At 40.0% G+C, this 12,225-nt stretch overlaps 1 protein-coding gene across 3 annotated transcripts in view; it reads right to left on the reverse strand.

Moving 5' to 3' along the window:
• Positions 1-455: 455 nt before the first annotated feature.
• The window catches only part of LOC106890283 (macrophage mannose receptor 1-like), a 61,209-nt gene continuing 49,439 nt past the window's right edge, over positions 456-12,225 (reverse strand). For all 3 annotated transcript variants that reach the window (XM_014946001.1, XM_014946009.1, XM_014946018.1), the window contains 7 exons: positions 11,779-12,008; positions 10,565-10,730; positions 9,383-9,535; positions 7,237-7,353; positions 5,179-5,346; positions 1,376-1,429; positions 456-1,005 (listed from right to left, as the gene is read on the reverse strand). In XM_014946001.1, coding sequence (XP_014801487.1) covers positions 755-1,005; positions 1,376-1,429; positions 5,179-5,346; positions 7,237-7,353; positions 9,383-9,535; positions 10,565-10,730; positions 11,779-12,008 — 1,139 coding nt within the window. In that variant the 3' untranslated portion in view covers positions 456-754. The remainder of the gene's footprint in view (positions 1,006-1,375; positions 1,430-5,178; positions 5,347-7,236; positions 7,354-9,382; positions 9,536-10,564; positions 10,731-11,778; positions 12,009-12,225) is intronic.

Here is a 12,225-nt window from a genome sequence, read left to right on the forward strand (position 1 = left end):
TGGGGCTTTTTAGTCTGGAGAAGAGAAGGCTGAGGGGGGATCTGATCAATGCTTATAAATACTGAAAGGGAGGGTTGTCAAGAGGATGGGGCTGGTCTTTTTTCAGTGGTGCCCAGGGACAGGACAAGAGGAAATGGGCACAAACTTGAATGTAAGAAGTTCCACCTAAACATGAGGAGGAACTTCTTTCCTGTGAGGATGGCAGAGCCCTGGCAGAGGCTGCCCAGGGAGGTGGTGGAGTTTCCTTCTCTGGAGACATTCAAAACCCACCTGGACAAGTTCCTGTACAACTTGCTCTGGGTGAACCTGCTCTGGCAGGGGGTTGGACTGGATGATCTCCAGAGGTCCCTTCCAACCCGATAGCATTCTGTGATTCTCCCAAAATAGCTTGGAAAAATCTGTGCATCAGCATGAAGTAAAGGTAGTGCAGAAACTTGGGAGTCTTCTCAAGTGGATCTATCTACATTTTACTTCCTTTATTGTATCCATTTCTATTGTTCCATTGAGTAATCTCTTGTCACACTGGTGCGTGTGGGCCATCAAATGGTGAGATCTGCACTCTCTTACACATTATACAATGGCTACACAATAAAGTAACTGCTGCACACAACATTACACACACACTGAACCTACAGTATTTGCACATGAGAAAGTAGCTTTGGCTTAATTCTAATTGCATAATTTTATTAAAACAAGGCACATTTTATTTTATTACATTTTATATTACATATTACATTACATTTCATTTATTACATTACAGTGCTGCATGTTCATTCTGTTCTATGTTGGTCACAAGATCCTTTGTGTCACTAGTTCCAGGAACGGCGTCGCTATTAAAATACAAATTGTTCTCAAAGCTGTCATTTGATGACAAGCGATTCTTTCTTCTTTTGTAGAAGAAATAGCCTGCAAGGCCACTTCCAACCAGGATGAGGATGACAACAATAACTACAACTCCTGTTTTACCATGGTTCAGAGTAGGAGCCTTCTCGTCCTTTGTCATTGCTGAAAACAAATACAAAGAAATCAGGAGGATGCTACATATCCTTTAACCGATTACTGGAAACAGTTTCTTTAGAAAGCATGATGTTTTAAGCTAAAGTGTTCCATTTGTTTCAAAATAATGACAAACGAAGGTAGCAAGATAAAGTTAATTTATTTTAAATCCCTAACATTGCATGCTATATTACAAATCACTGGTTTTGGATGTATGGAGTATGTTGTATTCTACTAGGACATAAGATGCTCCTAGGAAACAGATATGGTACTTGTGTCTCTTGTATTTTCTGATAAACCTAAGAGTGAATATGATTTGTTCTGTTTATGATCTCGCACGGGGACTAGTTTTTGCATACTTGAAAGACAATATTCTTACCTTTTGTAGGCATTTCAGCTGGTGGCATTTCAACTGACGGTGGGACTTCAGTTACTGGCATTTAAAAACATCGAAAAAGAGTTATGTTATTATATTATTCTGTTATTTCTATATTATTTATTATTTCATTCTGTATTTGGAACATACTGAAAACACTTGAGTTTAGTCCATACCAAGATATATACAGCTATCAAAAGGCATAGCACAATGGTCTAGGTACTCGCCACACCAACCCCCTGCAGCGCTACAGGCTGGGGGAAGTGTGGCTGGAGCTGCCTGGAAGAGAGAGACCTGGGGGTTCGAGTTGCCAAACGGCTGAATATGAGCCGGCGTGTGCCCAGGGGGGCAAGAAAGCCAATGGCATCCTGGCTTGTATCAAAAATAGTGTGACCAGCAGAAGTAGGGAGGTGATTGTGCCCCTGTACTCAGCACTGGGGAGGCCACACCTTGAGTGTTGTGTCCAGTTTTGGGCACCTCAATCCAAGAGAGATCTGGAGGTGCTGGAGCGAGTGCAGAGGAGGGCAACGGAGCTGGTGAGGGGGCTGGAAAACAAATCGTATGAGGAGCGGCTGAGGGAGTTGGGGCTGTTTAGTGTGAGGAAGAGGAGGCTGAGGGGAGACCTCATCACTCTCTACAACTACTTGAAAGGACACTGTAGAGAGGTTGGTGCTGGTCTCTTCTCACAGGTAATTAGTGACAGAACGAGAGGGAACGGCTTCAAGCTCCAACAGGGGAGGTTTAGATTGAACATTAGGAAGGAATTTTTCACTGAAAGAGTGGTCGGGCATTGGAACAGGCTGCCCAGGGAGGGGGTGGAGTCACCATCCCTGGCTGTGTTTAAGGGCCGTTTAGATGCAGTGCTGAGGGACATGGTGTAGGGGAGGACTTTGTAGAGTAGGGGAGATGGTTGGACTCGATGATCCCAAGGGTCTCTTCCAACCTAGACCATTCTATGATTCTATTTACATAAACCAACAGAAAAGAGGAAACATAAAGAGCTCCATGGAGACAGATCCTGACATCAGTGTAAAACCACAAGCAAATCTACGCAGCATCTTCAGGACACAGATGATCAAACATAACCCTCAGTATAATTACAAATTCTTGCAGTGTTTGTTATCACAAGTGTAATGAATTCGGTCTGTCGAAAAGACAGACGATTGAAATCACTCGTCAACTCCAAAGTGTCACATCACATCCAAACTAGAAAGTCTGGAGCTCATTTTAAATTTAGTGTATGGGCCACAAAATCTGGCTTGCTGGGAAAACCAGGTCACCATGTAAGATGAGGATCCACACTTTGCCATGCAGACCTCAGATCAGTCTGTAACTAACTCTTGAATCAACGCATCATGTTTCATTCAGAAAAAGGTGAGCCCAAGAAGTTTAATCGTTCTACCAGTCTCCTCACTTACGTTGCCTAATTTCATTAATAATCCAACAACCTGACTTCCAAAGATTTTCCAGAACTCTGCTGGAGTGTCTGTTAGCCCAGCTAGTTTTACATCTAGAGACAAATATTACCCTACACCTATCTAGCTATCTAGCTCTTCAAAGTAAAACCAGACACAATTATTTGGATGTTTCCAAGAGTTTCTATCAAGAAAAAGTATCTATTAATGCTGTTTATAATAAAGAGCAACTTGTTGCTCACCTGCACTATACCAGCATACAAATCTATGGTAAACAGGGAAACTGAGCACTTTTAAAGTTCTTGCTGGAAGCATGGCATGTCCTGTCCAGTTCTGGGATCCTCGGTACCAGAGAGACAGAGAGCTACCGGAGGGAGTCCAATGAAGGGCCACTAACACCATGAAGGGACTGGAACTTATCTGACATGAGGAAAGGCTGAGAGAGCTGAAACTGCTTAGTCTAAAAGAGAAGGTTCAGTGGGGGATCTTATCTATGTGTACAAAGATCTGAAAGGAGGGGACAAAGAGGATGGAGCCAGGCTCTTCTCAGTGGTGGGAGGATCAGGTGGTGACAGGATCAGGGGCAATGGGCACCAACTGAAACACAGGTGGTTTCCTCTAACATCAGGACACACTTTTTCACTGGGAGGGTGACTGAGCACTGGCACAGGTTGGCCAGGTAGGCTGGAGGGTCTCCATCCTTGGAGGTATTCAAAAGCCACCTGGATACGGTCCTGCATATCTTTATGCAGATGCCAGATATCTTTAGCTGGCCCTGCTTGAGCAGGGCATGGACAGAAAACCTCCAGAAGGCCTTTCTTGTGATTCTGTGAAGATAATCATAGAATCATAGAATCATTCAAGTTGGAAGAGACCCTTGGGATCATCTGTGATTCTGTGAAGATAATGCTACCTTATGTCCAAAAGCACAGTCTCAGAAATGTAACAAGGAATAGGAGGAAATAAATTACATTATGCAAATGAAACTCTGCTGGCTGCATAGCTTCATTTGGCTGGGAAATTTTTGGAGTATTATAGCCTAGACACTTTTTCCTTTTCCTCACCAAAAAAATGTTGACTGACCAAGTTTGGTATAGCACTGATCATGCGTATTACGCACATCACTGTTGGGTTTTGGGATGAGGTGCCAGCATGCTAAACCTACCTACAAACAGTTAAGGAAAAAGCATATTTAGCAATACAAATCTGCTATTCATCGACACTGTCTCCATGGCATTCCAACTCCAACTGGCTGAAGCTAATCCTAAACAAGTAACCAGCTTTCATCTGCTTCACCTCCTTGAAATGGCTCAGTAGCAAAACAGGTGAATGCTGGTACCAGCACAAACAGGTGAGCTGAATGGTCAAAAAAGGAAGGGTGGTCATTGATTTTAACCCTTGTTACCTGTATCTATGACTATTCCGGATAGAGAATGAAAAGAAAGTGCCTTTTCATTTGTTTTTCACAATGTAAAAAGACAGTTAAGTAGACAATGAATAGTTGGTTATATCTGACAGTTCTGCACTATTTCCTGTAGAAGATACAGTCATCAGTACAAGCATCCGAGTAAGTCAGAAAAATTTCACATGAGAGCAAATTTCTAGAAAGGATAGCAGAATTTCTCTCATTTCCAGTCTTATAGAGGAAGTGGGCATATTTCAGCTACTACATGCATTTCACTCTTCTCAGTAAACATTAGGAAAGATTTTGATATTGCAATACATGCTGGAAGAAATGATTACAATGATTTTTTAGGAGCCCATATGCACTTTATGACCTTACTGTCAAACGTACACTTTCAATTGTTTCAGGACACCTCCAGTTTAGCACATCCTGTCCATGTTAATTGCTTTGCTTTTCATGGATTCACCTTCTCAAAGCAGGAGAACAGCCAAGACAAAAGGTCCAAAACTGTTCATCCATTCACAACTCATAAACACTCAACTCACAGAAACACTACTTCATACTCAGAAATGCATGCATATGAGACTTCCAAAGGGAAATAAGCAAAGGGTATTCCCCAGGCTGAGCAGTAAGGAACATATTTTCAAGTAGATGAGAGAAATCTGTGTGTGCAAAGCAAAGGACTTTGTTATTACTCAACAATTATTGATACAGAACACGCAAACTTGTTAAGTGTATACACTAGGTACAATTAAGATAGGAACCCAGTCTTTTTAAAACAATTCTGAAGGGACTTGGACACTGGTCAGCACTTCTACTTTCTGACGAGAGTTATTTTTTTCTTTTTGTTGGCATGTAAATGTGTATCCCTTGGCATTTATAAACACCCAGATAAAATGCACTGTGCGTAACGACCATCCACCAATACTAACTCACAAGATGCTTACTGCATACATTAAAAAAAAAATCATAAATGTAGCACTTACTTTTTGGCTTTTTACAAACATAGCCTTTGTAGGAAGAGCAAAAGATATTATTCCAGTACCCAGTGCTTGCGTACATTTCAACGCAGTGCTCGTTTTGCTGAGGGGAAGGTTCTCCTACATTCCAGTTGACAAAATTCACTGCAGTGTTGTCTAGCCACAGCCATTCCCCTAGTTGGAAAAACATTGGATATGGAAAAATAAGACAGTATTCATTTCCAACTTGACACCTGCTCCACATTTACTACCTTCCTGAGAAATCTACTTGTGGCCACTCTTGGAGACAGGCCACTAGACTCCTTAGATTTTTTGCTCTGACACATCACGTTGCCCCTAAGTTTTTATGCAAATGACACAGCAAGAAGCTTTAGGAAATGGCAGGCCAATCTGGCTTATGATGTTACAAAGGCAAGAAAGTTTAAAGAAGTATCTCCCACAATTTACTAGTGGCTCAGTGTCAATTATTCATTCAGTCTACAGAAATCATTGTTGTCAACTGTAATTTATCTTCAACAGAATGGCCTTTATTTCAGTAATTTATACGGAGGTTTTGTATTACTCTTTTCAAAGCCCTCACTGAAGGCTTTTTAAGTTCATTTTTCTTCCATTTGTTTTTCAGCTTCTGCTCCATCCTACTGACTTTACAAACACAATTTTCCTTTCTAAAGATCTGCTCAAAAATCTTGTGATCACTGTTGTCCAGCGACGCTGGGATTTCTGTCTCTTCCTTCCTGTTCCTTTTTTCCTTTCTTTCTTTTAATAGTGTTTTTTATTTAGAAGAAATGTGCCTCTTGTGACTCTTAAGTTGTACTCAAACAAGCAAATTCCTAGACTCAGCATGAAAGCTATGTTTTGTTTTCTTATAAGATTCTTCACATTTTGTTTATAATTTTCTTCCCCCTTCCCCCTCCTCCCCGCAATACCTGCCACTCTTTGTGTCAGGGAAATCACTTTCCAAAGATATGAAATTTAGGAATGCAGTTATGCTGAAATCACTGTAACCACTATGTAGTAATACAATGACATTTACTTGCTGAAGCAGCTCTTGTGTACATGATCACTGTAAGAACTCTATTGTTCTGCACCTGCTCTAGAACCACTTCAAACAATATTTCATTTGTCAATTAACCACATGAGTAAGCCTCAGCTTTTCTTTATGTCTTACGTTCAAATTTTTTCCTCCTCTACTGAAAACTTTCCCTTTTCCTGGTTAAGATTCAAGGAATGTAATTGAATACTTGTCTTCTCCCCAACTGTTTTGCCACTGAAGTGGCTGGGCATGCAGCTGTTAAGGAACCCCACCCCAAGTCACCTGAACTATTCTGCAGTCCTGCCTCTGACATTGTTATACTGGAGATTTTAGCCTGAACAGCACAAGACTGAAGCAAACTTTAGGTCTATCATAAAGACAGAAATACCTATGCAATTGAAAACTAACTGTATTAATGAAAAAAACATTAATCATCAATTTAAGATTTAATTTAAGCAGCCTGTTGCCCATTCTCTCTTACCCTACGTTCGTTAGGGTGAGACAGAAAATAGAAAAACTTGTCATACGCAGTTCCAAAGACACAAACAAATCCAGCTTCAAAGTGAAGCTGTTCTGAGGGACAGCTGTAACTAAAGAGGGGTGACTGGTTATTCCAGGAGGCGAATTCCAAAGATTAGAAGTGATGTTAGCCACATTATTTTCTAGCTCAAAAATTGGATTATCTCAATGACAAGCACATCAGTCCAGGGCCTCTCACTTTTGAGAAGAACGATTTGACTTTGGCTTAGCTCCTGCGTGTCCATGCACTTTTGTGCCTTACTTTCACACTTTCTTGTGAATTACTTCTTTTGCTTTAAGATGAACTTCCTGTGCCTGATCTTTCTGTTATATATTACTGGTTATTGCTTGACTACAACTGACTAGCTTCCCCTATTATGATAATATATTACCTTTTCTAATTTCCTTTTTTATGTATTAGAGAAGTATAATGTGACATTTTCAACACCTGTGTCAAACAGCTTCTGACAACTATTGACCAATCAAAAAGATGTCAAAATTAAAGAAATTACCATCCACATTTCTGTACATTCCTGTCCAAAAAGTTGATGTTTTCCCTTCAAGTGGTTCAATGGTGTATGCCAGAAAGTTGGCTTCAGCTGAGTCTTCAACCGACACCAAAGAGGCACCTGGAAGACACAGAGGAAAAAAAAAAAACATAAGTTTCACAGAATCACAGAATCATAGTGGTTGGAAGGGACCTCTGAGATCATCGAGTCCAACCACAAAAAAACAACCAAACACCACCAAAAAAACCCAACAACACACCACACCAAACGCCCACCAAAAACACCGCACCCACCAACTAAACCCCACACTCAACACCTCACCATAAACCAATAACCTTGGGCACTAGAGCAGGCCCTGAAGAGCCATGTCTATACGTTTCTTAAATCCCTCCAGGGATGGTGACTCCACCACCTCCCTGGGCAGGCTGTTCCAGGGCCTGACCACTCTCTCAGTAAAGTAATTCTTTCTAATATCTAATCTAAATCTCCCTTGCCCCAACTTCAGACCATTTCCTCTGGTCTTGTCGTTCGTCCTTTGGGAGAAGAGGCCAACACCTGCCTCTCTACACCCTCCTTTCAGGTAGTTGTAGAGGGCAATGAGGTCTCCCCTCAGCCTCCTCTTCTCCAAACTCAACATGCCCAGTTCCCTCAGCCTCTCCTCATAGGACTTGTTCTCCAGGCCCCTCACCATAGTGGAAAGAATTCTCATTGTCCAGACCAATGTCATTCTTATTTTTGCCACTGGTTATCTGTGCCAAATTGCAAACAGAGCTGATGTTCAAAACAGAAGCTAATTCTGGATAATAATTTATGAAGGACTTTGGCATTGTTGCTGATATGTTTCTTATCATTTCCATGACATTGAAGTAGCATTTTGTTTGTTCCCTCCTTCACTGGGAAACAGCAACATAACTGAACAACAGCTATAGGCAAAGTCGGCCAATATGGTTCTGAGCATAAACTTCTAGGAATGTGTTACTGTTTTAAAAAAAGAAAAAAAAACCCCAACAACCAAAAAACCAAAACCACTCTAGGCAAAATTAAAAGTTTTTAGTAAAACGTACGTATAATTTCAGTCTGTACACCACGTAACTTCACATGTTATGTCTTTATATAGTTCATGTATAGCACAGACTTTGCTGACTTTCTCTTTGTAGCCATCAGAGAAAGGAAGATGACGCTGGTCATATGTTGCCCAGATAGTGTAGTACCCTGTAAGTCATCCCCATAAAACACTAGACATTCTGCCACAATGATCTGTTCTGTAGGAGGCTCTACCCAAGTCAAGAAGTGACAGCAGGGAGCCAGCAGACAGAAGGAGCTGCACAGCTGTGTGTGTAGTGGCATTAAACACTGGCGAAAGCACATCTTCAGTTCTCTTTAGTTTGGGGTGGGAATCCAGTCCGAAGGTATGGAGTGATAGCTCTGTTTGGCTCCTGACTGTTTTGATTTGGCTGTTGAATTTTTGAAGGTGTTTTGTCTCAGGAAAGGAAGGCACAGTTACAGAGAATGACAATATAAAAGTCAGTTGAATCACTGCTGAGCTACTGATAATTCTACAATGGGTTCTGAATTCCACTATGAGTAAGATATAACTGGAAAATGTCCAGCTGCAAACCAAACCCAGAGTGCAAGCAGGAACAGCAGAATGTAAGAGAACATGGAATGTTCCTCTTTTTTCACTGTATGTTTTTCTAACTGTTCCTCTTTCGCTGCACGGTATCAGATATTTGGTTACTGGTAAGTTGTGTGATAAAAAGCTTCACCACACATAGAATCATAGAATGGTCTAGGTTAGAAGAGACCCTTGGGATCATCGAGTCCAACCATCTCCCCTACTCTACAAAGTCCTCCCCTACACCATGTCCCTCAGCACTTTATCTAAATGGCCCTTAAACCCCTCCAGGGATGGGGACTCCACCCCCTCCCTGGGCAGCCTGTTCCAATGCCCGACCACTCTTTCGGTGAAAAATTCCTTCCTAATGTTCAATCTAAACCTCCCCTGTTGGAGCTTGAAGCCGTTCCCTCTCGTTCTGTCACTAATTACCTGTGAGAAGAGACCAGCACCAACATCTCTACAGTGTCCTTCCACAAGGGAGTACAAAAGGACAGTGGCAGATTCCAACAACCAATTAAGGAGGATACGTACCTAGTCGAAGACATTCTAAAGAAGCCTGGGCCCAGTTTCTTGTAGATGAAGACTCAATGTAGTAGCAATGACCTCGGAAAGGGATCCAAGACTTGTGTCCTTCTGATTCAGGGCACTTTCCTGGCAACTGAGGGGGCTCAGTGGGAGCTTGAACTGTTTTAAAAAAAAATAATTTAAAAGAAAGCACAACATTTAAAGAAAGAGATTCTTATATATTCTTTTATCATTAATAGATTAATCTAATTAAACTTTGGAAAACTCACTCAGATCTTTAAAAAAAAAAAAGTTATTTTGGTAGTCTATGCTGCTTACTTCAACGCAATAACGGGAAAAAGTCCTAGATCTATGAACAAAAAGTACTGCAACTGTCATCTCAAGAAACCTCATTTAGCAAAGAATCCAAGCTTATTGTCATCTTTTAGCACATTCTTAAGTTCAGCTCTACCCTTTGCTCACAAGCATATTTTCACACCTGCCTGCTTTGCTGAATTAGGGCCCACATGAACTTGGTTGTGACCTAATATCATAGAATGCAGAAGGCATTATCAGATGACAGTAACAACAGTTTCAGGTCAAAAATGTAAGAGAAGGCGGTCTGAAGAATTATCCTTAAACATCTTTATACCACCTGTAGTCTGTTATTCAGTTATAAAAGGAAAACCTGGAAAGCTGCTACAGGTAAACATTCCTTGTGACACCTTATGGCTCTTCCCCCTCCAACACCACAGCTGCGCGAGTCCTACCTAACATTCATTCATTCATTCCCTTTTGATTTTTGAGGCTTTTGGTCTTGCATGCTTACTCAATATCAGAAAAAAAAAGCAGAGTAACATGAGTCTAAGCTTTGCAAAAGTTTATCTAATGTTATTAATGTAAAGTGCTGGCTATTCACAGTCACACTAGCTCTTTCTTTATATGCGTTGGCCCGCATTTTAAAGCGGCTCCATTCAACCCCAGTAACTTTTAATGATTTCATCTATTTAGCTCTTGAAACAAAAAACAACATCGAAGTATATATCAGCAGACCACCCAGCAAAATCTCTACAGAGATTATATTTTTTCACTGTAGTCTTTATGTTTTTCTAACTGTTCCTCTTTCGCTGCACGGTATCAGATATAGAGATTATATTATCTCTACAGAGATAATAACTGTAATTAGCATGGTTAGATTCAAGTTCTTACCATCATTTTTTTGGCAAACAGAGAAGTAACTTTCATTGCAGAATGCTGTCTTCCAGGCTCCAGCAACATCTAGATAGACACAGCCTATTTTCTGCTTTGGCTCCCCTTCAGCCCATTTAGTATACTTCATTCTCCAGTTATCAATCCATTCATAACGCCCATTGGTCTAAGAACAAAACAAATCAACAGGAAGGATTAAACTCTAAGCATTAACCATTTCCTTGGCAGTCAAATGTCTGTCTGTGCAGCACCTTGTGCTAGAATTTATATTTTTTTAGAAATCCGTAACAAATACAAATGGCTCAAACTTTTAAATTTATGTTGTGACAAGTAGCTATTCATTGAGAAAATACCGGACAAGAAATGCTTTTCAGCAAAAGGAAGTGCAGAGCAAGGGACACTGAATTAATTTTGAACTTAACAAAACTGTTCATTTGGGATTAATAAAAAAAATAATTTGTAGGAGCAAAAGTCGAGGACTAATTATTGTACAATCTGTTTCCCCCCCAACTTTCAAGAAGTGTAGATTACTTTAAATTAAAGAATATTTATAAACTTAATCATTTCCCACCAAAGCTGGTGAAAATCAGTGAACCATCTTGTTGATTAGATTAGGGGAATTTTTTGGTTTTTAAGAAAGGGTGTGTTATGGTCATGCATTTGTATTTCTTTCATGTGCTCAGCCAAGCAGAGTGAATGTGGGAAAAGTGTGCCAAGAAGAAACGGTAGTGCATTTTAACATCCAGCAAGTATCAAAATATCAAAGAACTGGGAGAGATAAATAAAATTAAATTAGGTAAACCCATTAATTATTTGGCTAACTATCCTCAAAAATATTGAAAGAGTCATAGCAACAGCACCTTATTCTGTATCTGAAAATTAGGTATTGTTATTTAGAATAAATGCTTTGCACTGTACATCTTAAGAGATGTGGATCTTATCTCAAATACACCATATATACAAAGAGATATTTCAAGATACTAGCCTAAAATGTCTTGTTTGGAAGTGTACAGAGTGTAATAGCACAAAGTATGAAAAACATCTAATATATACAATTTAATCAGAGTAATTCCCACCTGTAAATCTTACAGCACATAGAAGTATTTAGGACCAAGATGTAAACTAATATGCTGAAGACATATAATAAAACTTCTCAGTTTCTGATTTGTCCACAAGAGAAGCAGCATAATTTTTAATTAATTTAACATTCTTACCACATTACTGTTAAGACCAATCCACATAGGCACCCCATACTTTAACATCTTTAGCCACAGGAATGAATGAGTGTAGGGGTCTAAGACACTGGAAAGGTCAAATTGATCACGTTTGCAGTTTTTTCGTGCGTCCTCCCAGTTCATTTTGGTATGGATGAACAAATAACTACTGTTACCATAACGGATAATGCTGGATGGGGAGGAACTTGTAGAAGGCAGAAACTCAGCATCTGTAAAATAAAGGATGAAAAAAGACTCATACTTCTTCAAAATGTGATTATGTTTCACAGTGGTTACAAATAGAATGAAACAAAAAGCCTTTTATTCTTGATTTCACATTCCCTGACTTTTGATCAGCCTGGGTTAGATATGCTATTCTTTAAGGCAGGATCAGTAGTAAAAATCAACTACAAAGCTGTAGAAAAGAGAAGAGCTGCTTAAAGCAAC

Source organism: Calidris pugnax, unplaced genomic scaffold (genome assembly GCF_001431845.1).
Source record: "Calidris pugnax isolate Ruff unplaced genomic scaffold, ASM143184v1 scaffold19, whole genome shotgun sequence".
Lineage (NCBI taxonomy): Eukaryota > Metazoa > Chordata > Aves > Charadriiformes > Scolopacidae > Calidris > Calidris pugnax.